Source organism: Cherax quadricarinatus, chromosome 97, assembly GCF_038502225.1.
Source record: "Cherax quadricarinatus isolate ZL_2023a chromosome 97, ASM3850222v1, whole genome shotgun sequence".
Taxonomy (NCBI): domain Eukaryota; kingdom Metazoa; phylum Arthropoda; class Malacostraca; order Decapoda; family Parastacidae; genus Cherax; species Cherax quadricarinatus.
Window position 1 is genome coordinate 4,434,819 of NC_091388.1, and position 26,745 is coordinate 4,461,563.

General features: G+C 41.4%; 1 protein-coding gene and 1 long non-coding RNA gene across 11 annotated transcripts; one reads left to right on the forward strand and one right to left on the reverse strand.

Moving 5' to 3' along the window:
• The first annotated feature begins 1,312 nt into the window (after window positions 1-1,312).
• Window positions 1,313-25,484, forward strand: Mlc1 (Myosin light chain alkali). 10 transcript variants are annotated; one of them, XR_011394749.1, is made up of 7 exons: window positions 1,313-1,734; window positions 7,437-7,467; window positions 11,382-11,690; window positions 14,193-14,279; window positions 16,962-17,010; window positions 22,014-22,068; window positions 24,667-25,484. XR_011394749.1 is itself a non-coding variant. In XM_070105149.1 (6 exons), exons 1-5 carry the CDS (start codon window positions 1,732-1,734, stop codon window positions 16,994-16,996), a joined length of 465 nt encoding a protein of 154 aa, XP_069961250.1. In that variant the 5' UTR covers window positions 1,608-1,731; the 3' UTR covers window positions 16,997-17,010; window positions 24,667-25,484. The 10 variants fall into 10 exon arrangements, 8 of the variants coding, with proteins under 8 accessions (XP_069961250.1, XP_069961251.1, XP_069961254.1 ...); XM_070105149.1 differs by lacking the exon at window positions 22,014-22,068 and having other exon boundaries at window positions 1,608-1,734; XM_070105150.1 differs by lacking the exon at window positions 16,962-17,010 and having other exon boundaries at window positions 1,608-1,734.
• LOC138855504 (uncharacterized) lies at window positions 20,975-21,200 on the reverse strand. Its single transcript, XR_011394750.1, has 2 exons — window positions 21,130-21,200; window positions 20,975-21,049 (listed from the first exon to the last, which is right to left on the reverse strand). It is a non-coding gene; the product is annotated as an uncharacterized lncRNA (long non-coding RNA).
• Window positions 25,485-26,745: the final 1,261 nt, after the last annotated feature.

Below are 26,745 nucleotides of genomic sequence, written 5' to 3' on the forward strand. Positions count from 1 at the left end.
GTAACCACACTTAGTGTCCTTGATACCCACAGTGAGTGTTCTTGATCTCTATAGTGGGTATCCTTGATAAACATACTAGGTGTCCTTTATATCCACTATGGGTGTCCTTGATATCCGCTGTGAGGACCTTGATATCCACTGTTGGGGTCTTGATACCCACTGTGGAGGTTCTTGATACCCACTGTGGAGGTTCTTGATACCCTCTGTGGAGGTCCTTGATACCCACTATGGAGGTCCTTGATATCCACTGTGTTGTCCTTGATACCCACCGTGGGGTCCTTGATACCCACTGTCGAGGTCCTTGATACTCACTGTGGGGTCCTTGATACCCACTGTGGGGTCCTTGATACCCACTGTGGGGTCCTTGATACACATTATGGGGGGTCCTTGATTTACAATGTGGGGGCCCTTGATACCCACTGTGGAGGTCCTTGATACCCACTGTGGGGGTCCTTGATACCCACTGTGGAGGTCCTTGATACCCACTGTGGAGGTCCTTGATACGCACTGTGGGGTCCTTGATACCCACTGTGGGGGTCCTTGATACCCTCTGTGGAGGTCCTTGATGCCCACTGTGGAGGTCCTTGATACCCACTGTCAGTGTTTTAAATGATGTACGTGTCCGTGGTGCCCTTGGTGTAAGGGGTAACTGGGTCGTGAGTATGTACGTACGTGTCCGTGGTGCCTGCCCCTGATATAAGGGGTTTACCTGGAGTTTACCTGGAGAGAGTTTCGGGGGTCAACGCCCCCGCTGCCCGGTCTGTGACTAGGCCTCATGGTGGATCAGAGCCTGATCAACCAGGCTGTTACTGCTGGCTGCACGCAATCCAACGTACGAGCCACAGCCTGGCTGGTCAGGTACCGACTTTAGGTGCTTGTCGTAGCTGGGTCGTAGGTATGTACGTGTCCGTGGTGCCCCTGGTGTCAGGTGTAGCCGGGTCGTGGGTATGTACGTGTCCGTGGTGCCCCTGGTGTAAGGGGTAGCTGGGTCTTAGGTATGTACGTGTCCGTGGCGCCTCTGGTGTCAAGGGATAGCCGGGTCGTGGGTATGTGCATGTCCGTGGTGCCTGTCCCTGGTGTCAGGAATAGCTGGGTTGTGGGTAGGTACGTGTCCGTGGCGCTCCTGATGTCAGGGAGTAGCTGGGTCGTAGGTATGTTCGTGTCCGTGGTTCCCCTGGTGTCAGGGGGTAGCTGAATCGAAGGTATGTACGTGTCCGTGGCGCCCCTGGTGTCAGGGGATAGCTGGGCTGTGGGTATGTACGTGTCCGCGGTGCCCAGGAGATGGGTATGGGCACTGAGTCACGCCAGAGGTGCCATGGCATCCTGGGGTACATACCCCAGCAAACCGTACAACCCATGGCTACCCTGAACCCCCTAGGGTCCCTAAGGACCCTGTAGAATACCCCAAGGGGGCACTAACACCCATAGATACCCACAAAACAATACCCAGTCATACCCAAAGCTCAAATTTCCATTAGAAGGGTAGGCAGGGCCTGTTTAGGGCGCCTCCGCTGCTACCCAATATTAGACAATGTAACCCTGACGGGCATTCCTGCCAGAAATACCCAATGGGGCAGCAGCGGCGCGGCAGCAGCAGCAGAAATACCCACTGGGGCATCAGCAGCGCCCTCTACCCAGTATAAAATTAACCTGCAGGACTCTAGACCCAGTCACTTCAGGTCCGCCTTTTGCCCCGAGTACTTGGTGTGCTAGAGGCTATATTTTACCAGGATGGTGAGTAACACTGGAGGAACACTGAGTAACACTGAGTGACACTGAAGAAACACTGAGAGTACCTGGTGTGCTAGAGGCTAAGTTGCCAGGATGGTGAGTAACACTGGAGGAACACTGAGTAACACTAAGTGACACTGGAGGAACACTGAGAGTATCTGGTGTGCTAGAGGCTAAGTTGCCAGGATGGTGAGTAACACTGGAGGAACACTGAGTAACACTAAGTGACACTGGAGGAACACTGAGAGTATCTGGTGTGCTAGAGGCTAAGTTGCCAGGATGGTGAGTAACACTGGAGGAACACTGAGTAACACTAAGTGACACTGGAGGAACACTGAGAGTACCTGGTGTGCTAGAGGCTAAGTTGCCAGGATGGTGAGTAACACTGGAGGAACACTGAGTAACACTGAATGACACTGGAGGAACACTGAGAGTACCTGGTGTGCTAGAGGCTAAGTTGCCAGGATGGTGAGTAACACTGGAGGAACACTGAGTAACACTGAGTTACACTGGAGGAACACTGAGAGTACCTGGTGTGCTAGAGGCTAAGTTGCCAGGATGGTGAGTAACACTGAGTAACACTTACACTGAGTAACACTAAGTGACACTGGAGGAACACTGAGAGTACCTGGTGTGCTAGAGGCTAAGTTACCAGGATAGTGAGTTGCTTACTTTTGAGAAACACTGAGATAACTTAGAACATCACACAACACTACAGCAACACTACCACATCAACACTCGTGGTGAGGAAATACATGCCTAGTGACCTGTGCACTTTATAGTGATTTAAGTTGTAGTGAAGTGATCCTGAAGGATTCTACAGTGTTATTGGTGACTCTGGTAGATAATGGAAGATAAGGGATGAGTCCCTCACACAGTGCAAGATGGCAGAATCAGTCCCTCTGCCTTGTTGAACGATACAGACAGTGGAAGATGAGATGGTCAGTCCCTCAGACAGTGAAAAATGAGATGGTCAGTCCCTCAGACAGTGAAAAATGAGATGGTCAATCCCTCAGACAGTGAAAGATGAGATGGTCAATCCCTCAGACAGTGAAAGATGAGATGGTCAATCCCTCAGACAGTGAAAAATGAGATGGTCAGTCCCTCAGACAGTGGAAGATGAGATGGTCAATCCCTCAGACAGTGAAAAATGAGATGGTCAGTCCCTCAGACAGTGAAAAACGAAGTGGTCAATCCCTCAGTCGTGTTGAACGATACAGGCAGCTCAATCTGACCTTGGAACACGAGTCTGGCAAATCAAATGTGGTCACAGATGCTTGATCTGAACACAGTACGGGGGTCACAGTACGGTGGTCACAGTACGGTGGTCACAGTACGGGGGTCACAGTACGGTGGTCACAGTACGGTGGTCACAGCTCCACCATTCACTGTTAAGGATGTCAAGAATGCTCAAAGAAGAGATGCTATATACTCTAGTGTAATTTGATTCCTTCTGCAGGAAGATCGAACTGTGTGTGTGAAACCACCAGCAACACTTATCATAAACCAAGACGTACTGTATCGTAGAGCCGATCTAGGTACTACTAGCAGAAGGTAGTTGAAGATTCCAGAGGTATGTAATGGTTCCAGGGACTCGGCCCCTAAAGTTTTGATAGCTGAACAAGTCACACGTCCACTCCTAGCAGAAGAGTTTACAATCTAGGTGTATCCCACTAAGCGAACCTTGGGAAAGTTGTGCTAGACGTACTCACCTAGTTGTACTCACGTAGTTGAGGTTGCAAGGGTCGAGTCCAAGTTCCTGGCTCCGCCTCTTCACTGGTCGCTACTAGGTCACTCTCCCTGAACCGTGAGCTTTATCATACCTCTGCTTAAAGCTATGTATGGATCCCGCCTCCACTACATCACTTCCCAAACTATTCCACTTCCTGACTACTCTGTGGCTGAAGAAATACTTCCTAACATCCCTGTGATACATCTGTGTGTTAGGGTAGAATATTTCAGTATAAGGCATAAGACTGCCCAGACAATAGCTCAAGTGTTTAAGGAACGTATAATCTGGAGAGATACTGCTCCCTTGTCCCTAGTACCAGGTAAAGGAGGAGAATTCCGCAAGGAGAATCTTGAGAAGCTGTGTACTTTGTGCAAGATTTCTAAGTCAACCATTATTCCTCACCATCCTGCCAGCAATGGTTTACCTCGAAGACTCAGTAAGAGAGTATATGATGTTTAGTATACTGCAAACACTGTTTACAGTGTCTCCATACCTGGTGATACCTCTGGTGATACCCTGGTGATACCCCACGTTATTCATTGTATGGTGTAGATCAGCGTTTACCTGATGAGTTCTTGTATTCCACCCAGAAAGCAAATTATGCTTCTGATGATTTCATAGCGGCTCATACCAGCTAGGATTTACAAGTCTTGAACATTTGAGCAGAGTCAACTCAAACCATGCCACGGGCAGGGATAGAACCCACGATTCGTCTGTAAGAACTTGTATTTGTGGTCACAGTGGTGGCCTATGCTAACCTTACTATGGTGTAGAAATATACCTAGTTGGATGAATCTTATTGTAGCTAGCTGGCCCAGTGGCTAACGCGTCGGTTTGGAGTTTTGCGACTCTCTGACCGCGGGTTCTATCCCGCCCGTGGTATGGTTTGAACAAACCAGATGATAAGTAAGAAATGTCCAACGTTTCGCCCACACAGTAGGCTTCTTCAGTCAAGTACAGATGACTTAGCAGAAGCAATAGAGATGTGTAGACGTTGTCATCAATCCATCACCCTTGAAGACGTAGTTTCGTGGTGGTCAGTCCCTTAGACAGTGGGGAATGTGGTGTCAGTCCCTTAGACAGTGGGGAATGTGGTGTCAGTCCCTTACACAGTGGTAGATGTGGTGATCAGTCCCTCAGACAGTGGTAGATGAGGTGGTCAGTCCCTCAGACAGTGGTAGATGAGGTGTCAGTCCCTCAGACAGTGGTAGATGTGGTGATCAATCCCTCAGACAGTGGTAGATGTGGTGTCAGTCCCTCAGACAGTGGTAGATGAGGTGTCAGTCCCTCAGACAGTGGTAGATGAGGTGTCAGTCCCTCAGACAGTGGTAGATGAGGTGGTCAGTCCCTCAGACAGTGGTAGATGAGGTGTCAGTCCCTCAGACAGTGGTAGATGTGGTGGTCAGTCCCTCAGACAGTGATAGATGTGGTGGTCAGTCAGTCCCTCAGACAGTGGTAGATGAGGTGGTCAGTCCCTCAGACAGTGGTAGATGTGGTGGTCAGTCCCTCAGACAGTGGTAGATGAGGTGGTCAGTCCCTCAGATAGTGGTAGATGAGGTGGTCAGTCCCTCAGACAGTGGTAGATGAGGTGGTCAGTCCCTCAGATAGTGGTAGATGAGGTGGTCAGTCCCTCAGACAGTGGTAGATGAGATGGTCAGTCCCTCAGATAGTGGTAGATGAGGTGGTCAGTCCCTCAGACAGTGGTAGATGAGATGGTCAGTCCCTCAGACAGTGGTAGATGTGGTGTCAGTCCCTCAGACAGTGGTAGATGAGGTGGTCAGTCCCTCAGACAGTGGTAGATGAGGTGGTCAGTCCCTCAGACAGTGGTAGATGAGGTGGTCAGTCCCTCAGACAGTGGTAGATGTGGTGGTCAGTCCCTCAGACAGTGGTAGATGTGGTGTCAGTCCCTCAGACAGTGGTAGATGTGGTGTCAGTCCCTCAGACAGTGGTAGATGAGGTGGTCAGTCCCTCAGACAGTGGTAGATGTGGTGTCAGTCCCTCAGACAGTGGTAGATGTGGTGTCAGTCCCTCAGACAGTGGTAGATGTGGTGTCAGTCCCTCAGACAGTGGTAGATGTGGTGGTCAGTCCCTCAGACAGTGGTAGATGTGGTGTCAGTCCCTCAGACAGTGGTAGATGTGGTGTCAGTCCCTCAGACAGTGGTAGATGTGGTGTCAGTCCCTCAGACAGTGGTAGATGTGGTGGTCAGTCCCTCAGACAGTGGTAGATGAGGTGGTCAGTCCCTCAGACAGTGGTAGATGTGGTGTCAGTCCCTCAGACAGTGGTAGATGTGGTGTCAGTCCCTCAGACAGTGGTAGGTGAGGTAGTCAGTCCCTCAGACAGTGGTAGATGAGGTGGTCAGTCCCTCAGACAGTGGTAGATGAGGTGGTCAGTCCCTCAGACAGTGGTAGATGAAGTGTCAGCCCCTCAGACAGTGGTAGATGAAGTGTCAGTCCCTCAGACAGTGGTAGATGTGGTGGTCAGTCCCTCAGACAGTGGTAGATGTGGTGGTCAATCCCTCAGACAGTGGTAGATGTGGTGTCAGTCCCTCAGACAGTGGTAGATGAGGTGGTCAGTCCCTCAGACAGTGGTAGATGAGGTGGTCAGTCCCTCAGACAGTGGTAGATGAGGTGGTCAGTCCCTCAGACAGTGGTAGATGTGGTGGTCAGTCCCTCAGACAGTGGTAGATGTGGTGTCAGTCCCTCAGACAGTGGTAGATGTGGTGTCAGTCCCTCAGACAGTGGTAGATGTGGTGTCAGTCCCTCAGACAGTGGTAGATGTGGTGTCAGTCCCTCAGACAGTGGTAGATGAGGTGGTCAGTCCCTCAGACAGTGGTAGATGAGGTGGTCAGTCCCTCAGACAGTGGTAGATGAGGTGGTCAGTCCCTCAGACAGTGGTAGATGTGGTGGTCAGTCCCTCAGACAGTGGTAAATGTGGTGGTCAATCCCTCACACAGTGGTAGATGTGGTGTCAGTCCCTCAGACAGTGGTAGATGTGGTGTCAGTCCCTCAGACAGTGGTAGATGTGGTGGTCAGTCCCTCAGACAGTGGTAGATGTGGTGGTCAGTCCCTCAGACAGTGGTAGATGTGGTGGTCAGTCCCTCAGACAGTGGTAGATGAGGTGGTCAGTCCCTCAGACAGTGGTAGATGAGGTGGTCAGTCCCTCAGACAGTGGTAGATGTGGTGGTCAATCCCTCACACAGTGGTAGATGTGGTGTCAGTCCCTCAGACGGTGGTAGATGTGGTGTCAGTCCCTCAGACAGTGGTAGATGTGGTGTCAGTCCCTCAGACAGTGGTAGATGAGGTGGTCAGTCCCTCAGACAGTGGTAGATGTGGTGTCAGTCCCTCAGACAGTGGTAGATGTGGTGTCAGTCCCTCAGACAGTGGTAGATGTGGTGTCAGTCCCTCAGACAGTGGTAGGTGAGGTGGTCAGTCCCTCAGACAGTGGTAGATGAGGTGGTCAGTCCCTCAGACAGTGGTAGATGAGGTGGTCAGTCCCTCAGACAGTGGTAGATGTGGTGTCAGTCCCTCAGACAGTGGTAGATGAGGTGGTCAGTCCCTCAGACAGTGGTAGATGAGGTGGTCAGTCCCTCAGACAGTGGTAGATGTGGTGGTCAGTCCCTCAGACAGTGGTAGATGAGGTGGTCAGTCCCTCAGACAGTGGTAGATGTGGTGGTCAGTCCCTCAGACAGTGGTAGATGAGGTGGTCAGTCCCTCAGACAGTGGTAGATGTGGTGGTCAGTCCCTCAGACAGTGGTAGATGTGGTGGTCAGTCCCTCAGACAGTGGTAGATGTGGTGGTCAGTCCCTCAGACAGTGGTAGATGAGGTGGTCAGTCCCTCAGACAGTGGTAGATGAGGTGGTCAGTCCCTCATTATTATTATTATTATTATTATTATTATTATTATTATTATTATTATTATTATTATTACCATCATTATTATTATCATTATTAACAAATTCTCCCCCCCCCCCAGGCTGCGGATCTCAGTGCTCGCGATGTTGAGAGTAAGTTAACATTACTCTGTTAAAATGACTTATAACACAAAATAAAGGCTTGGTTAATGGGGTTTAAAGTCTATCTACTACACCAGGATCATTAACACTGGTTGGTTAATGGGGTTTAAAGTCTATCTACTACACCAGGGTCATTAACACTGGTTGGTTAATGGGGTTTAAAGTCTATCTACTACACCAGGGTCATTAACACTAGTTGGTTAATGGGGTTTAAAGTCTATCTACTACACCAGGGTCATTAACACTGGTTGGTTAATGGGGTTTAAAGTCTATCTACTACACCAGGGTCATTAACACTGGTTGGTTAATGGGGTTTAAAGTCTATCTACTACACCAGGGTCATTAACACTAGTTGGTTAATGGGGTTTAAAGTCTATCTACTACACCGGGGTCATTAACACTAGTTGGTTAATGGGGTTTAAAGTCTATCTACTACACCAGGGTCATTAACACTAGTTGGTTAATGGGGTTTAAAGTCTATCTACTACACCAGGGTCATTAACACTGGTTGGTTAATGGGGTTTAAAGTCTATCTACTACACCAGGGTCATTAACACTAGTTGGTTAATGGGGTTTAAAGTCTATCTACTCCACCAGGGTCATTAACACTAGTTGGTTAATGGGGTTTAAAGTCTATCTACTACACCAGGGTCATTAACACTAGTTGGTTAATGGGGTTTAAAGTCTATCTACTACACCAGGGTCATTAACACTAGTTGGTTAATGGGGTTTAAAGTCTATCTACTACACCAGGGTCATTAACACTAGTTGGTTAATGGGGTTTAAAGTCTATCTACTACACCAGGGTCATTAACACTGGTTGGTTAATGGGGTTTAAAGTCTATCTACTACACCAGGATCATTAACACTGGTTGGTTAATGGGGTTTAAAGTCTATCTACTACACCAGGATCATTAACACTGGTTGGTTAATGGGGTTTAAAGTCTATCTACTACACCAGGATCATTAACACTGGTTGGTTAATGGGGTTTAAAGTCTATCTACTACACCAGGATCATTAACACTGGTTGGTTAATGGGGTTTAAAGTCTATCTACTACACCGGGGTCATTAACACTGGTTGGTTAATGGGGTTTAAAGTCTATCTACTACACCAGGGTCATTAACACTGGTTGGTTAATGGGGTTTAAAGTCTATCTACTACACCGGGGTCATTAACACTGGTTGGTTAATGGTGTTTAAAGTCTATCTACTACACCAGGGTCATTAACACTGGTTGGTTAATGGTGTTTAAAATCTATCTACTACACCAGGGTCATTAACACTGGTTGGTTAATGGGATTTAAAGTCTATCTACTACACCAGGATCATTAACACTGGTTGGTTAATGGGGTTTAAAGTCTATCTACTACACCGGGGTCATTAACACTGGTTGGTTAATGGGGTTTAAAGTCTATCTACTACACCAGGGTCATTAACACTGGTTGGTTAATGGGGTTTAGAGTCTATCTACTACACCAGGGTCATTAACACTGGTTGGTTAATGGGGTTTAAAGTCTATCTACTACACCAGGATCATTAATAATGGTTGGTTAATGGGGTTTAAAGTCTATCTACTACACCAGGATCATTAACACTGGTTGGTTAATGGGATTTAAAGTCTATCTACTACACCAGGATCATTAACACTGGTTGGTTAATGGGGTTTAAAGTCTATCTACTACACCAGGGTCATTAACACTCGTTGGTTAATGGGGTTTAAAGTCTATCTACTACACCAGGATCATTAACACTGGCTGGTTAATGGGGTTTAAAGTCTATCTACTACACCAGGATCATTAACACTGGTTGGTTAATGGGGTTTAAAGTCTATCTACTACACCAGGGTCATTAACACTGGTTGGTTAATGGGGTTTAAAGTCTATCTACTACACCAGGATCATTAACACTGGTTGGTTAATGGGGTTTAAAGTCTATCTACTACACCAGGGTCATTAACACTGGTTGGTTAATGGGGTTTAAAGTCTATCCACTAGAGGGTGTGGCATCCTGGCTGTCAGCCAAGACAGTCGTGGCACTGATGACAGTATCAGCTATCACCAGAAATAGACCAGCCTAATATGGTGTGGGCGCCTCACACAGTGTTAATACTAACACACTGTGTTAACACAGTGTTAACATAATATTAACACTACAACACAGTGTTAATACTAACACACTGTGTTAACACAGTGTTAACACAAAATTAACACAATATTAACATAACAGTAACACAATATTAACACTACCACAGAGTGTTAATACAGTATTAACACAATATTAACATAACATTAACACAATATTAACACAATATTAACACTACCACACAGTGCTAATGCAGTATTAACACAATATTAGCATAATATTAACCCAATATTAACACCACAGTATTATCTCAATATTAACACAACATTAACACAATATTAACACAATATTAACACCACAGTATTATCTCAATATTAACACAACATTAACACAATATTAACACAATATTAACACCACAGTATTATCTCATTATTAACACAACATTAACACAACATTAACACAATATTAACACAATATTAACACAACATTAACACAATATTAACAATATTAACACCACAGTATTATCTCAATATTAACACAACATTAACACAATATTAACACCATAGTATTATCTCAATATTAACACAACATTAACACAATATTAACACAATGTTAACACCACAGTATTATCTCAATATTAACACAATATTAACACAACATTAACACAATATTAACACCACAGTATTATCTCAATATTAACACAACATTAACACAATATTAACACAATGTTAACTCCATAGTATTATCTCAATATTAACACAACATTAACACAATATTAACACAATGTTAACACCACAGTATTATCTCAATATTAACACAACATTGACACAACATTAACAACATTAACACAATATTAACACCACAGTATTATCTCAATATTAACACAACATTAACACAATATTAACACAATATTAACACAACATTAACACAATATTAACACAATATTAACACCACAGTATTATCTCAATATTAACACAACATTAACACAACATTAACACAATATTAACACCACAGTATTATCTCAATATTAACACAACATTAACACAATATTAACACAATATTAACACAACATTAACACAATATTAACACAATATTAACACCACAGTATTATCTCAATATTAACACAACATTAACACAACATTAACACAATATTAACACCACAGTATTATCTCAATATTAACACAACATTAACACAACATTAACACAATATTAACACCACAGTATTATCTCAATATTAACACAACATTGACACAACATTAACACAACATTAACACAATATTAACACCACAGTATTATCTCAATATTAACACAATATTAACACAACATTAACACAACATTAACACAATATTAACACCACAGTATTATCTCAATATTAACACAACATTAACACAATATTAACACCACAGTATTATCTCAATATTAACACAACATTAACACAATATTAACACAATATTAACACCACAGTATTATCTCAATATTAACACAACATTAACACAACATTAACACAATATTAACATAATATTAACACCACAGTATTATCTCAATATTAACACAACATTGACACAACATTAACACAATATTAACACAATATTAACACCACAGTATTATCTCAATATTAACACAACATTGACACAACATTAACACAACATTAACACAATATTAACACCACAGTATTATCTCAATATTAACACAACATTGACACAACATTAACACAACATTAACACAATATTAACACCACAGTATTATCTCAATATTAACACAACATTGACACAATATTAACACAACATTAACACAATATTAACAAGGTTCTCCCATTCCCAGGGGTTAAATTCGCCTTCTCAATCTACGACTTTGAAGGCAATGGTACCATGGATGCCTATTACATTGGTGACTGTCTGAGGGCCCTGAACTTGAACCCAACTCTGGCTGTCATAGAGAAAGTAGGAGGCAAAGATAAGAGAAAGGAGAAGATCATTAAACTGGATGATTTCCTGCCTATCTTTGCTCAGGTGAAGAAAGATAAGGATGCTGGATCTTACGAGGACTTTATGGAAGTCTTGAAGCTGTATGATAAGGCTGAGAATGGTACCATGATGTATGCTGAGCTGGAGCACATATTGATGTCACTGGGTGAGTATGTTGTGTCCCTGGGTGAGTGTGTTGTGTCCCTGGGTGTTGTTATGGAAGTCTTGAAGCTGTATGATAAGGCTGAGAATGGTACCATGATGTATGCTGAGCTGGAGCACATATTGATGTCACTGGGTGAGTGTGTTGTGTCCCTGGGTGAGTGTGTTGTGTCCCTGGGTGAGTGTGTTGTGTCCCTGGGTGTTGTTATGGAAGTCTTGAAGCTGTATGATAAGGCTGAGAATGGTACCATGATGTATGCTGAGCTGGAGCACATATTGATGTCACTGGGTGAGTGTGTTGTGTCCCTGGGTGAGTGTGTTGTGTCCCTGGGTGTTGTTATGGAAGTCTTGAAGCTGTATGATAAGGCTGAGAATGGTACCATGATGTATGCTGAGCTGGAGCACATATTGATGTCACTGGGTGAGTATGTTGTGTCCCTGGGTGAGTGTGTTGTGTCCCTGGGTGAGTGTGTTGTGTCCCTGGGTGAGTGTGTTGTGTCCCTGGGTGTTGTTATGGAAGTCTTGAAGCTGTATGATAAGGCTGAGAATGGTACCATGATGTATGCTGAGCTGGAGCACATATTGATGTCCCTGGGTGAGTGTGTTGTGTCCCTGGGTGAGTGTGTTGTGTTTGTATGATGCTGTGTTGTGTCCCTGGGTGAGTATATTGTGTCCCTGGGTGAGTGTATTGTGTCCCTGGGTGAGTGTATTGTGTCCCTGGGTGAGTGTGTTGTGTCCCTGGGTGAGTGTGTTGTGTCCCTGGGTGAGTGTGTTGTGTCCCTGGGTGAGTGTGTTGTGTCCCTGGGTGAGTGTGTTGTGTCCCTGGGTGAGTGTGTTGTGTCCCTGGGTGAGTGTGTTGTGTTTGTATGATGCTGTATTGTGTCCCTGGGTGAGTATGTTGTGTTACTGTATGTTATGTTGCAGGCTATGTTGTGTTGTTAATAACTTGTGTTGCTGTTAGAGTGTTGCAGTGTTGCTAATAATTTGTGTTGCTGTTAGAATGTTGCAGTGTTGCTAATAATTTGTGTTGCTGTTAGAATGTTGCAGTGTTGCTAATAATTTGTGTTGGTGTTAGAATATTGCAGTGTTGCTAATAACTTGTATTGCTGTTAGAATGTTGCACACAGTGTTGTTAATAACTAGTGTTGCAGACAGTGTTGCTAATAACTTGTGTTGTAGACAGTGTTGCTAATAACTTGTGTTGCACACAGTGTTGCTAATAACTTGTGTTGCACACAGTGTTGCTAATAACTTGTGTTGCACACAGTGTTGCTAATAACTTGTGTTGCACACAGTGTTGCTAATAACTTGTGTTGCACACAGTGTTGCTAATAACTTGTGTTGCAGACAGTGTTGCTAATAACCAGTGTTGCAGACAGTGTTGCTAATAACCAGTGTTGCAGACAGTGTTGCTAATAACTTGTGTTGCAGACAGTGTTGCTAATAACCAGTGTTGTAGACAGTGTTGCTAATAACCAGTGTTGCAGACAGTGTTGCTAATAACCAGTGTTGCACACAGTGTTGCTAATAACTTGTGTTGCAGACAGTGTTGCTAATAACTTGTGTTGCAGACAGTGTTGCTAATAACTTGTGTTGCAGACAGTGTTGCTAATAACCAGTGTTGTAGACAGTGTTGCTAATAACTTGTGTTGCAGACAGTGTTGCTAATAACCAGTGTTGTAGACAGTGTTGCTAATAACTTGTGTTGCAGACAGTGTTGCTAATAACTTGTGTTGCAGACAGTGTTGCTAATAACTTGTGTTGCAGACAGTGTTGCTAATAACTTGTGTTGCAGACAGTGTTGCTAATAACCAGTGTTGTAGACAGTGTTGCTAATAACTTGTGTTGCAGACAGTGTTGCTAATAACCAGTGTTGTAGACAGTGTTGCTAATAACTTGTGTTGCAGACAGTGTTGCTAATAACTTGTGTTGCAGACAGTGTTGCTAATAACTTGTGTTGCAGACAGTGTTGCTAATAACTTGTGTTGCAGACAGTGTTGCTAATAACATGTGTTGCACACAGTGTTGTTAATAACCAGTGTTGCAGACAGTGTTGCTAATAACTAGTGTTGCACACAGTGTTGCTAATAACCAGTGTTGCAGACAGTGTTGCTAATAACTTGTGTTGCACACAGTGTTGCTAATAACATGTGTTGCACACAGTGTTGCTAATAACCAGTGTTGCAGACAGTGTTGCTAATAACTAGTGTTGCAGACAGTGTTGCTAATAACTTGTGTTGCACACAGTGTTGCTAATAACCAGTGTTGCACACAGTGTTGCTAATAACCAGTGTTGCACACAGTGTTGCTAATAACCAGTGTTGCACACAGTGTTGCTAATAACCAGTGTTGCACACAGTGTTGCTAATAACCAGTGTTGCAGACAGTGTTGCTAATAACCAGTGTTGCACACAGTGTTGCTAATAACCAGTGTTGCACACAGTGTTGCTAATAACCAGTGTTGCAGACAGTGTTGCTAATAACTTGTGTTGCTGTTGTGTTGCAGGAGAGCGCCTTGAGAAGTCAGAACTTGAACCAGTGTTGAAGGAGTGTTGCAACGAGGAAGATGAGGATGGTTTCATTCCTTACGAACGTAAGTGTTTCCTGGGCCTCATCAGTCACTGAGGCTCTGAAGAGAGCTTAGGGGGGTCAGTCCCTTAAATTATTGCATCTTGGTCCCTGGGGTTTCATCAGTCCCTGAAGTTCTGAAGTGTACCTGGGGATCAGTCCCTTAAATTATTGCATCTTGGTCCCTGGAGCTTCATCAGTCCCTGAAGTTCTGAAGTATTCCTGGGGGTCAGTCCCTTAAATTATTGCATCTTGGTCCCTAGAACTTCATCAGTCCCTGAAGTTCTGAAGTGTACCTGGGGATCAGTCCCTTAAATTATTGCATCTTGGTCCCTGGAGCTTCATCAGTCCCTGAAGTTCTGAAATGTACCCGGGGATCAGTCCCTTAAATTATTGCATCTTGGTCCCTGGAGCTTCATCAGTCCCTGAAGTTCTGAAGTGTACCTGGGGATCAGTCCCTTAAATTATTGCATCTTGGTCCCTGGAGCTTCATCAGTCCCTGAAGTTCTGAAGTGTACCTGGGGATCAGTCCCTTAAATTATTGCATCTTGGTCCCTGGAGCTTCATCAGTCCCTGAAGTTCTGAAGTGTACCTGGGGATCAGTCCCTTAAATTATTGCATCTTGGTCCCTGGGGTTTCATCAGTCCCTGAAGTTCTGAAGTGTACCTGGGGATCAGTCCCTTAAATTATTGCATCTTGGTCCCTGGGGTTTCATCAGTCCCTGAAGTTCTGAAGTGTACCCGGGGATCAGTCCCTTAAATTATTGCATCTTGGTCCCTGGAGCTTCATCAGTCCCTGAAGTTCTGAAATGTACCCGGGGATCAGTCCCTTAAATTATTGCATCTTGGTCCCTGGAGCTTCATCAGTCCCTGAAGTTCTGAAGTGTACCTGGGGATCAGTCCCTTAAATTATTGCATCTTGGTCCCTGGAGCTTCATCAGTCCCTGAAGTTCTGAAGTGTTCCTGGGGGTCAGTCCCTTAAATTATTGCATCTTGGTCCCTAGAACTTCATCAGTCCCTGAAGTTCTGAAGTGTACCTGGGGATCAGTCCCTTAAATTATTGCATCTTGGTCCCTGGAGCTTCATCAGTCCCTGAAGTTCTGAAATGTACCCGGGGATCAGTCCCTTAAATTATTGCATCTTGGTCCCTGGAGCTTCATCAGTCCCTGAAGTTCTGAAATGTACCCGGGGATCAGTCCCTTAAATTATTGCATCTTGGTCCCTGGGGTTTCATCAGTCCCTGAAGTTCTGAAATGTACCCGGGGATCAGTCCCTTAAATTATTGCATCTTGGTCCCTGGGGTTTCATCAGTCCCTGAAGTTCTGAAATGTACCTGGGGATCAGTCCCTTAAATTATTGCATCTTGGTCCCTAGAACTTCATCAGTCCCTGAAGTTCTAAAGTATTCCTGGGGGTCAGTCCCTTAAATTATTGCATCTTGGTCCCTGGAGCTTCATCAGTCCCTGAAGTTCTGAAATGTACCTGGGGATCAGTCCCTTAAATTATTGCATCTTGCCCATTATTGTCTATTATTACCTAATATTGCCCCAACATGATTTTAATAGAGCTGGTCCATGCTGGTCCATATTGATTGATGATGGACCATGTTGGTCCATACTGGTCCATACTAGACCATGTTGGTCCATACTGGTCCATACTAGACCATGATGGTCCATACTGGTCCATACTAGACCATGTTGGTCCATACTGGTCCATACTAGACCATGTTGGTCCATACTAGACCATGTTGGCCCATACTGGTCCATACTAGACCATGTTGGTCCATACTGGTCCATACTAGACCACGTTGGTCCATACTGGTCCATACTAGACCATGTTGGTCCATACTGGTCCATACTAGACCATGTTGGTCCATACTGGTCCATACTAGACCATGTTGGTCCATACTGGTTCATACTAGACCATGTTGGTCCATACTGGTCCATACTAGACCATGTTGGTCCATACAGACCATGTTGGTCCATACTGGTCCATGTTGGTTCTCACAGTTCTTCCTTTTCAGCATGTCCCAGTACAGTGTTACACTGTACAAATATATATATAGGCTTTGTATTTTTTTTTAAACCCCCTCCCCCCTTTAAAAAGGCCTAATATATACAGCCTCTCCTCACTTAACGACGGAGTTACATTTTTAAGGCCACGTCGTTAAACGAATTTGTGTCAACCATCTTTGACAAAGTTTTACTGTCACCTTTGCAAAATAACATTTCTGGTATATTTTTTCAAGTGTTTATACAGTAGTTTACTGTATTTGTAATAAACAGAATATAGGAAATCAGCTGTAATATACATTATTTAGATATAAATACTGGTCAGAGAGCCCGTCGTAAGTCCGAGACGTCGGTAAACGAGTACGTCGCTAAGTAAGGAGAGGTTGTGTATAATATACCTGGAGAAGGCTCTGGGGGTCAGTGCCCCCATGGCCTGGTCTGTATCCAGGCCTCATATATGAATGGATTCCCCAATTCCCCCACTTAAAACATAACCTTGCAACATTGGTGCAACATGCAAGCCCTGGTATTACCCAGCATGTTGCCCTGGTTAATTGCAACATTGGTGCAACATGCTAGCCCAGGTATTACCCAGCATGTTGCCCTGGTTAATTGCAACATTGGTGCAACATGCTAGCCCAGGTATTACCCAGCATGTTAACCTTGGTTAATGTCATCTGATTAACTTCTCTTACAGCTTTTCTTACCAAACTCTGCAAAGATATCAAGTAGAGTCCCGTCTCTGAGTAAGTAATGTCTGCTGATAGATGGATAGTTAGATAGATAGACTATCCCTTGTAATGTGACCCCCAGCACGTGATAAACTATTCCCTATCTGCTAGTGTAACTACTAGCAGGACTATCCCCTAGTGTAAGTACTAGCAGGATTATCCCCTATCCCCTAGTATAAGTACTAGCACAACTATCCCCTAGTATAAGTACTAGCAGGACTATCCCCTATCCCTTAGTGTAAGTGTCATCACAAGGGTGACTATCCCCTATCCCCTAGTATAAGTACTAGCACAACTATCCTCTAGTATAAGTACTAGCACAACTATCCCCTAGTATAAGTACTAGCAGGACTATCCCCTATCCCTTAGTGTAAGTGTCATCACAAGGGTGACTATCCCCTATCCCCTAGTATAAGTACTAGCACAACTATCCCCTAGTATAAGTACTAGCAGGACTATTCCCTATCCCTTAGTGTAAGTGTCAGCACGAGGGTGACTATCCCCTATCCCCTAATGTGTCAGCACGAGGGTGACTATCCCCTATCCCCTAATGTGTCAGTACGAGATTGACTATCCCCTATCCCCTAGTGTGTCAGCACGAGGTTGACTATCCCCTATCCCCTAATGTGTCAGTACGAGATTGACTATCCCCTATCCCCTAGTGTGTCAGCACGAGGTTGACTATCCCCTATCCCCTAGTGTGTCAGCACGAGGTTGACTATCCCCTATCCCCTAGTGTGTCAGCACGAGGTTGACTATCCCCTATCCCCTAGTGTGTCAGCACGAGGTTGACTATCCCCTATCCCCTAGTGTGTCAGCACGAGGTTGACTATCCCTCCCTCTAGTAACTATCCCTCCCTCTAGTAACTATCCCTCCCTCTAGTAACTATCCCTCCCTCTAGTAACTATCCCTCTCTCTAGCAACTATCCCTCCCTGTAGTTACTATTGCTCTACAACATTTCGCCCCTCTGAGGCGCCATCTTCAGTGCTATAAGAGAGTTAAAGGGGCAAAACATCGCACTTTACCAGATGTTTCGCACAACTTGTCTCAACCACAACAATTTTTGCTTCTGAATATCCAAATTTTCGAAAATTAGGCCTATTTTCAGCAAATTTTAAATTTTTGGCCTATTTCAAGAGTCGAAATTTTTGTAATAAGAGGTCAATTTTATCATTTTTAGTGACTATTATTGACTATTATTCACTGACTACTAGACGACTATTATACACTACTAGACGACTATTATACACTACTAGACGACTATTATACACTACTAGACGACTATTATACACTACTAGACGACTATTATACACTACTAGACGACTATTATACACTACTAGACGACTATTATACACTACTAGACGACTATTATACACTGACTACTAGACGACTATTATACACTACTAGACGACTATTATACACTGACTACTAGACGACTATTATACACTACTAGACGACTATTATACACTGACTACTAGACGACTATTATACACTACTAGACGACTATTATACACTACTAGACGACTATTATACACTACTAGACGACTATTATACACTACTAGAAGACTATTATACACTGACTACTAGACGACTATTATACACTGACTACTAGACGACTATTATACACTACTAGACGACTATTATACACTACTAGACGACTATTATACACTACTAGACGACTATTATACACTGACTACTAGACGACTATTATACACTACTAGACGACTATTATACACTACTAGACGACTATTATACACTACTAGACGACTATTATACACTACTAGACGACTATTATACACTACTAGACGACTATTATACACTGACTACTAGACGACTATTATACACTACTAGACGACTATTATACACTACTAGACGACTATTATACACTACTAGACGACTATTATACACTACTAGACGACTATTATACACTACTAGACGACTATTATACACAACTAGAAGACTATTATACACTACTAGACGACTATTATACACTACTAGACGACTATTATACACTACTAGACGACTATTATACACTGACTACTAGACGACTATTATACACTACTAGACGACTATTATACACTACTAGACGACTATTATACACTACTAGACGACTATTATACACTACTAGACGACTATTATACACTACTAGACGACTATTATACACTTACTACTAGACGACTATTATACACTACTAGACGACTATTATACACTACTAGACGACTATTATACACTACTAGACGACTATTATACACAACTAGAAGACTATTATACACTACTAGACGACTATTATACACTACTAGACGACTATTATACACTGACTACTAGACGACTATTATACACTACTAGAAGACTATTAAACACTGCCTACTAGACGACTATTATACACTACTAGACGACTATTATACACTACTAGACGACTATTATACACTACTAGACGACTATTATACACTACTAGACGACTATTATACACAACTAGAAGACTATTATACACTACTAGACGACTATTATACACTACTAGACGACTATTATACACTGACTACTAGACGACTATTATACACTACTAGACGACTATTATACACTACTAGAAGACTATTAAACACTGACTACTAGACGACTATTATACACTACTAGACGACTATTATACACTACTAGACGACTATTATACACTACTAGAAGACTATTAAACACTGACTACTAGACGACTATTATACACTACTAGACGACTATTATACACTACTAGACGACTATTATACACTACTAGACGACTATTATACACTACTAGACGACTATTATACACTACTAGACGACTATTATACACTACTAGACGACTATTATACACTACTAGACGACTATTATACACTACTAGACGACTATTATACACAACTAGAAGACTATTATACACTACTAGACGACTATTATACACTACTAGACGACTATTATACACTACTAGACGACTATTATACACTACTAGACGACTATTATACACTACTAGACGACTATTATACACTGACTACTAGACGACTATTATACACTACTAGACGACTATTATACACTACTAGACGACTATTATACACTACTAGACGACTATTATACACTACTAGACGACTATTATACACTACTAGACGACTATTATACACTACTAGACGACTATTATACACAACTAGAAGACTATTATACACTACTAGACGACTATTATACACTACTAGACGACTATTATACACTACTAGACGACTATTATACACTACTAGACGACTATTATACACTACTAGACGACTATTATACACTGACTACTAGACGACTATTATACACTACTAGACGACTATTATACACTGACTACTAGACGACTATTATACACTACTAGACGACTATTATACACTACTAGACGACTATTATACACTACTAGACGACTATTATACACTACTAGACGACTATTATACACAACTAGAAGACTATTATACACTACTAGACGACTATTATACACTACTAGACGACTATTATACACTACTAGACGACTATTATACACTGACTACTAGACGACTATTATACACTACTAGACGACTATTATACACTACTAGACGACTATTATACACTACTAGACGACTATTATACACTACTAGACGACTATTATACACTGACTACTAGACGACTATTATACACTACTAGACGACTATTATACACTACTAGACGACTATTATACACTACTAGACGACTATTATACACTACTAGACGACTATTATATACTACTAGACGACTACTAGACGACTATTATACACTACTAGACGACTATTATACACTACTAGACGACTATTATACACTACTAGACGACTATTATACACTACTAGACGACTATTATACACTGACTACTAGACGACTATTATACACTACTAGACGACTATTATACACTACTAGACGACTATTATACACTACTAGACGACTATTATACACTACTAGACGACTATTATACACAACTAGAAGACTATTATACACTACTAGACGACTATTATACACTACTAGACGACTATTATACACTACTAGACGACTATTATACACTACTAGACGACTATTATACACTACTAGACGACTATTATACACTACTAGACGACTATTATACACTACTAGACGACTATTATACACTACTAGACGACTATTATACACTACTAGACAACTATTATACACTACTAGACGACTATTATACACTACTAGACGACTATTATACACTACTAGACGACTATTATACACTACTAGACGACTATTATACACTATCATTCACTATCTTCCATTTTTAAATCTTAATAACAATTCGTCTTAACTAAAGTGGCTGTTAGAGTTGAACCACCAAAGTCGGAAGTTTACCTCCACTCAGATAATTTTTAGTCATTTCTGACCATTTTCTAGCCATTAAAATGAAAAAACCTAAAGGCTCTGTTATTAATCGTAAACAATCATACGAGACCCGTCTAATTCAATGTTCTATCTAATATCTCTTCAAAATAGCCTCAGAAGAAACTCAATATTGTCTAAAACTATTTCAAAGTTACTTCTGAATAGTCTCTAAGTTCTAATTTATCAAAATTGATTTAATTGATCTTCTATTTCAAAAAAGTCTAATTTTTCTAAAATTTCTAATGTGTATATGATTTTTTGGTCAGCACAAAATCTAAATCTAAGTTTCCAGGAAATTAGAACGTTTTATCTCTTTTTTTGCAGGAATTTTAAATTTTTCTTCTAATTTTTCTAAGAATTTAGAAGTTTTTTTCTAAATTTTTAGAAATTTAGAAATTTTCATCCATTTTTTTTAAGAATTTAGAATATTTCATCTATTTTTTTCAGGAATTTAGAAAGTTTTGTCTAAATTTTCCAGGAATTTAGAAAGTTTTGTCTAAATTTCCAGGAATTTAGAAATTTCCGTCTAATTTTTCTAAGAATTTAGAACTTTCGTCTAATTTTTTCTAAGAATTTAGAAACCTTCGTCTAATTTTTTTCTAAGAATTTAGAAATTTTGTCTAATTTTTCCAGCCTTCCTAAAGAGAGTTTTGGCCTTCAAAATCTAAATCAAAATGGGTCATTTCTAGTAAGTTTTTGACACATTTAGACATGTCTAACGAACATAGAATTTGAAGCAGCATTAACTAGCGGCTACAGTGGTCTACTTATGCATATAACACTGTATATTAACCTTATTATCCGTTATCTTCCTTTAAATGGACCAAATTATCATTATATTTATTATATTAGTTATCCCTACATCTATTATATTAGTTATCCCTACATCTATTATATTAGTTATCCCTACATCTATTATATTAGTTATCCCTACATCTATTATATTAGTTATCCCTACATCTATTATATTAGTTATCCCTACATCTATTATATTAGTTATCCCTACATCTATTATATTATCCCTACATCTGTTTATTATATTAGTTATCCCTACATCTATTATATTAGTTATCCCTACATCTATTATATTAGTTATCCCTACATCTATTATATTAGTTGTCCCTACATCTATTATATTAGTTATCCCTACATCTATTATATTAGTTGTCCCTACATCTATTATATTAGTTATCCCTACATCTATTATATTATCCCTACATCTGTTTATTATATTAGTTATCCCTACATCTATTACATTAGTTATCCCTACATCTATTATATTAGTTATCCCTACATTTGTCTATTATATTAGTTATCCCTACATCTATTTATTATATTAGTTATCCCCTACAGCTATTTATTATATTAGTTATCCCTACATTTGTCTATTATATTAGTTATCCCTACATCTATTTATTATATTAGTTATCCCTACATTTGTCTATTATATTAATTATCCCTACATTTGTCTATTATATTAGTTATCCCTACATCTATTTATTATATTAGTTATCCCTACATTTGTCTATTATATTAGTTATCCCTACATTTGTCTATTATATTAGTTATCCCTACATCTATTTATTATATTAGTTATCCCTACAGCTATTTATTATATTAGTTATCCCTACATTTGTCTGTTATATTAGTTATCCCTGCATCTATTTATTATATTAGTTATCCCTACATTTGTCTATTATATTAGTTATCCCTACATATATTTATTATATTAGTTATCCCTACAGCTATTTATTATATTAGTTATCCCTACATTTGTCTATTATATTAGTTATCCCTACATCTATTTATTATATTAGTTATCCCTGCAGCTATTTATTATATTAGTTATCCCTACATTTGTCTATTATATTAGTTATCCCTACATCTATTTATTATATTAGTTATCCCTGCAGCTATTTATTATATTAGTTATCCCTACATTTGTCTATTATATTAGTTATCCCTACATCTATTTATTATATTAGTTATCCCTACAGCTATTTAGTATATTAGTTATCCCTACATTTGTCTATTAGTTATCCCTACATCTATTTATTATATTAGTTATTCCTACATCTGTCTATTATATTAGTTATTCCTACATCTATTATATTAGTTACCCCTACATCTATTTATTATATTAGTTATTCCTGCATCTGTCTATTATATTAGTTATTCCTACATCTGTTATATTAGTTACCCCTACATCTATTTATTATAGTTATCCCTACATTTAGTTATCCTTATATATATCTGTTATATTAGTTATCCCTTGTTTATTCTCCTTTGTTTACCATCTATTTATCTATCGGTTGATTGGTAGTGAAAGATGAATGGTTCCTTGCGCTTCTAACCTTATATGTGGTAGATTACTTTAAGCGGATGTTTCTTGCCTTATAGTGAACCTCTGAGACAGTGAACTTTTCAACTGACGTCTTGAACACGTTCTGGTCGCATTCTGAATGCTTTCTGAACATGCTTTGAACGCATTCTAAACATGACCTGAGTATACACGTTCTAAGCATGCTCTGAACATGTTCTAAACATGCTCTAAACGCATTCTGGACACGCTCTAAACGTGTTCTGAAAACCATTCTAAACACGTTGTAAACACGTTCTAAATACGTAAACACGTTCTGAACATGTAAACACGTTCTAAACACGTTCTGAACACGTTCTGAACTTACAAAATCATTATTGTGATATATATATATATATATATATATATATATATATATATATATATATATATATATATATATATATATATAGTGTTTCAAAATGAAAGACCCAATTTTAGTATATATTGCTTAAAAATTGGGTCTATAAATTGGAAACACCCTGTATATATAGTGGATGTGGTAGTTAGTAGTGTGGTTGTTAGCAGTGTGGTTGTTAGCAGTGTGGTTGTTGGCAGTGTGGTAGTAGTTATCAGTAGTTACCCTTGCATGACCTGGAATTAGTAATATAATATGTATATATATATATTATTCAATACAGTCAATATATTGGATTAAGCTCAATTTGTCCCATAAGATTGCAATTTAACATTAGAAAATCTAGCTTTAGAGGTCAAAGTTAGCTTGTTATCATTGTTAGAAAGAAGGGCAATTAGAAGAACGTCTTTCTAAGTCTTCATATGTCCCACCTTCTTTCCGAACCTCTTTCATTTCAAATTCAAGTTAGAAAATTAACTTTCAGACATCAAAGTTAGCTTGTCACCATTGTTAGAAAGAAGTGGAGTTAGAGGAAGGACTTTCTAACACTTCTTAATGTCCCTTCACAGCTTTCCTCAAAAAGATGACCCAACTCCTGTAAGAAATTCATCTAAGATCATAATACGTATTATCTCGTGGCCTGACAGCAACACAGCATCACCACCGCTCTTATGACTGTCTACAGTGTACATTTATTCTGTGGCTACATCAACCCACAGACAATATATAAATTATCATTATAGGCCTAAAATGCTGGAAAAAATTGATGGAAATTGAAAAAATGAGATTTTTTTTAGTTATAAGTGAGAAAGTGAACCTGCCCTGCTGTTCTCATGGCTGTTTTGGTAAGGTTGGAGGCCTCTGTGGAGCTTTTGGATAGGCCTATCTTCCTCCAGGCCGGGGTAGGACACGGGGTATAGCTGGGCACAGCCTATTAACCTGAAGTGAACACTGAATCCGCAAATATTAGACCCAAACCGTTGCCATCCGGAGGGGGAACGCCCACTGCCACCATGGGCACTAGTACCCAGGGTATCCCTAGCTACCAGCACCATCTCTGGGCATGCCTAGGGGCCCCTGAGTATTCCAGGGTATCCCTAGCTACCATCACTACCCCTGGGCTTGCCTGGAGGGCCCCCAGGGTACTCACCATCACAGCAGTGCCCTGCCTGGCCCCTAACCTACCCTACCTGGGGTATTGTCTTAGTCAGTCAGTCAGCAACAAGGCTCTGTCAGCCGTCAGTCAAGTCAGTCAAGTCTTTGTTTCACCTGCTGACTTAAGGCAACATTAACTATGTTCTTCAATAAAACTAATAACCAAAAAATGACTTTCCTTTATTACCCACTAATACATTTTTTATTAAATTATAAAACTTTGTAATAAAAATAGTTTTATTAAAACCTTTTATTATCTCAAAGCTATAAATGTTTTTACTAGTTATTTAAATAAAAAATGTGCAACGAGAATTATTAAAAAATATATGATATACTTAGAGTATACCTGGAGGGGTATTTTGAGAATGATCATTATACCCAGCTCTTCTAGGGCAGGGTAGGTTCCTGAGCCAGAGCATCGACACCATGCCCAGCTCTTCTAGGGCAGGGTAGGTTCCTGAGCCAGAGCATCGACACCATGCCCAGCTCTTCTAGGGCAGCCTCTTCAAGGGGGGCTCCTTGTTGTGGCGAAGAGGCTCTTGGTCTGAGAAATCAGACCTGTCGGTCTCCTTCCTCAGACCGAACCTAATTACCCCCCAATCCCCCGCTCCCTATCCCATCCTCCCCTTTTTTCCTTTCCTCCTCCTCCCCACCCCTCCCTTTTGCCCTTCCTCTTTTTGGCCTTTGGGATTTCTCCCACAGGCACGCTAGTTCCTAGGTAGGGGAAAGGATACCGGGGTCCATCCCATTCCGTTGAGGTTTTTGGCGGTGGCGTAGTTTGCCGTGGAATCTGGATCGCCTGGGGATGTCCCAATCCCTCTCCGGTATCCCGGAGTAGCTTTGGGTGTCTTTCGGGCGACGGATGTATCTCTGGAAGCCACCTTTCAGATTCCAGGGGTGGTGGCCGAAGGAGGTATGCTTTGTGGTGGATATCCGGCCGCCCTCTCTTTTGTCCACTGAGGTAGCTCGGCAGTTGTGAGGTTGCTATCCCGGATTGCTGGTTTACTGGCATGAAGGGTAGGGTATGGCACGGGTTCCATGCTGCATCTGCGCTACTAGCGGTGCTGAGGTCCTCTTGGGTGCGGAGGGAGATTTCTGGCCCTTTCATTCCTCCTGGGAACTATTCCTCCCTGCTCCCCCCTTTTTTTTATTCTTTTTTTTTTATTTTTATTTTCTTTTCTTCTTTCTTTTTTTTCCTTAAAAGCAAAGGAGTAACCTAACCATGGAGAACCCAATCCATGAACCCACTACCCCCGGGCCCCTTCTTGATACCGCACCCCATTCTGACCCTGCCTTGTTTTTAGACCACTCTTCGGACACTCCTGATGCCCCTGTACCTCTTGCTGGTGCTGTTTCCTCACCCGCTTCAGGTACCGGGGCTTCGACTGACTCCTTCGATTTGTCTGACCGCTCTCCTTTGACTATGCTTCCGGCCTCTCCCTCTACGGTATGACAATTTTCGAATCGCCAGCCCATTTCACGCCGGACCAACT

Excerpts from the sequence above, each read along its gene's own strand:
- Mlc1 (XM_070105146.1), top strand. The coding sequence starts at position 11,741 with ATGGAAGTCTTGAAGCTGTATGATAAGGCTGAGAATGGTACCATGATG. Across the intron at positions 12,108-14,192 it reads GCACATATTGATGTCACTGG|GAGAGCGCCTTGAGAAGTCA; the intron begins GTGAGTATGTTG and ends GTTGTGTTGCAG. Across the intron at positions 14,280-16,961 it reads TGGTTTCATTCCTTACGAAC|CTTTTCTTACCAAACTCTGC; the intron begins GTAAGTGTTTCC and ends CTTCTCTTACAG.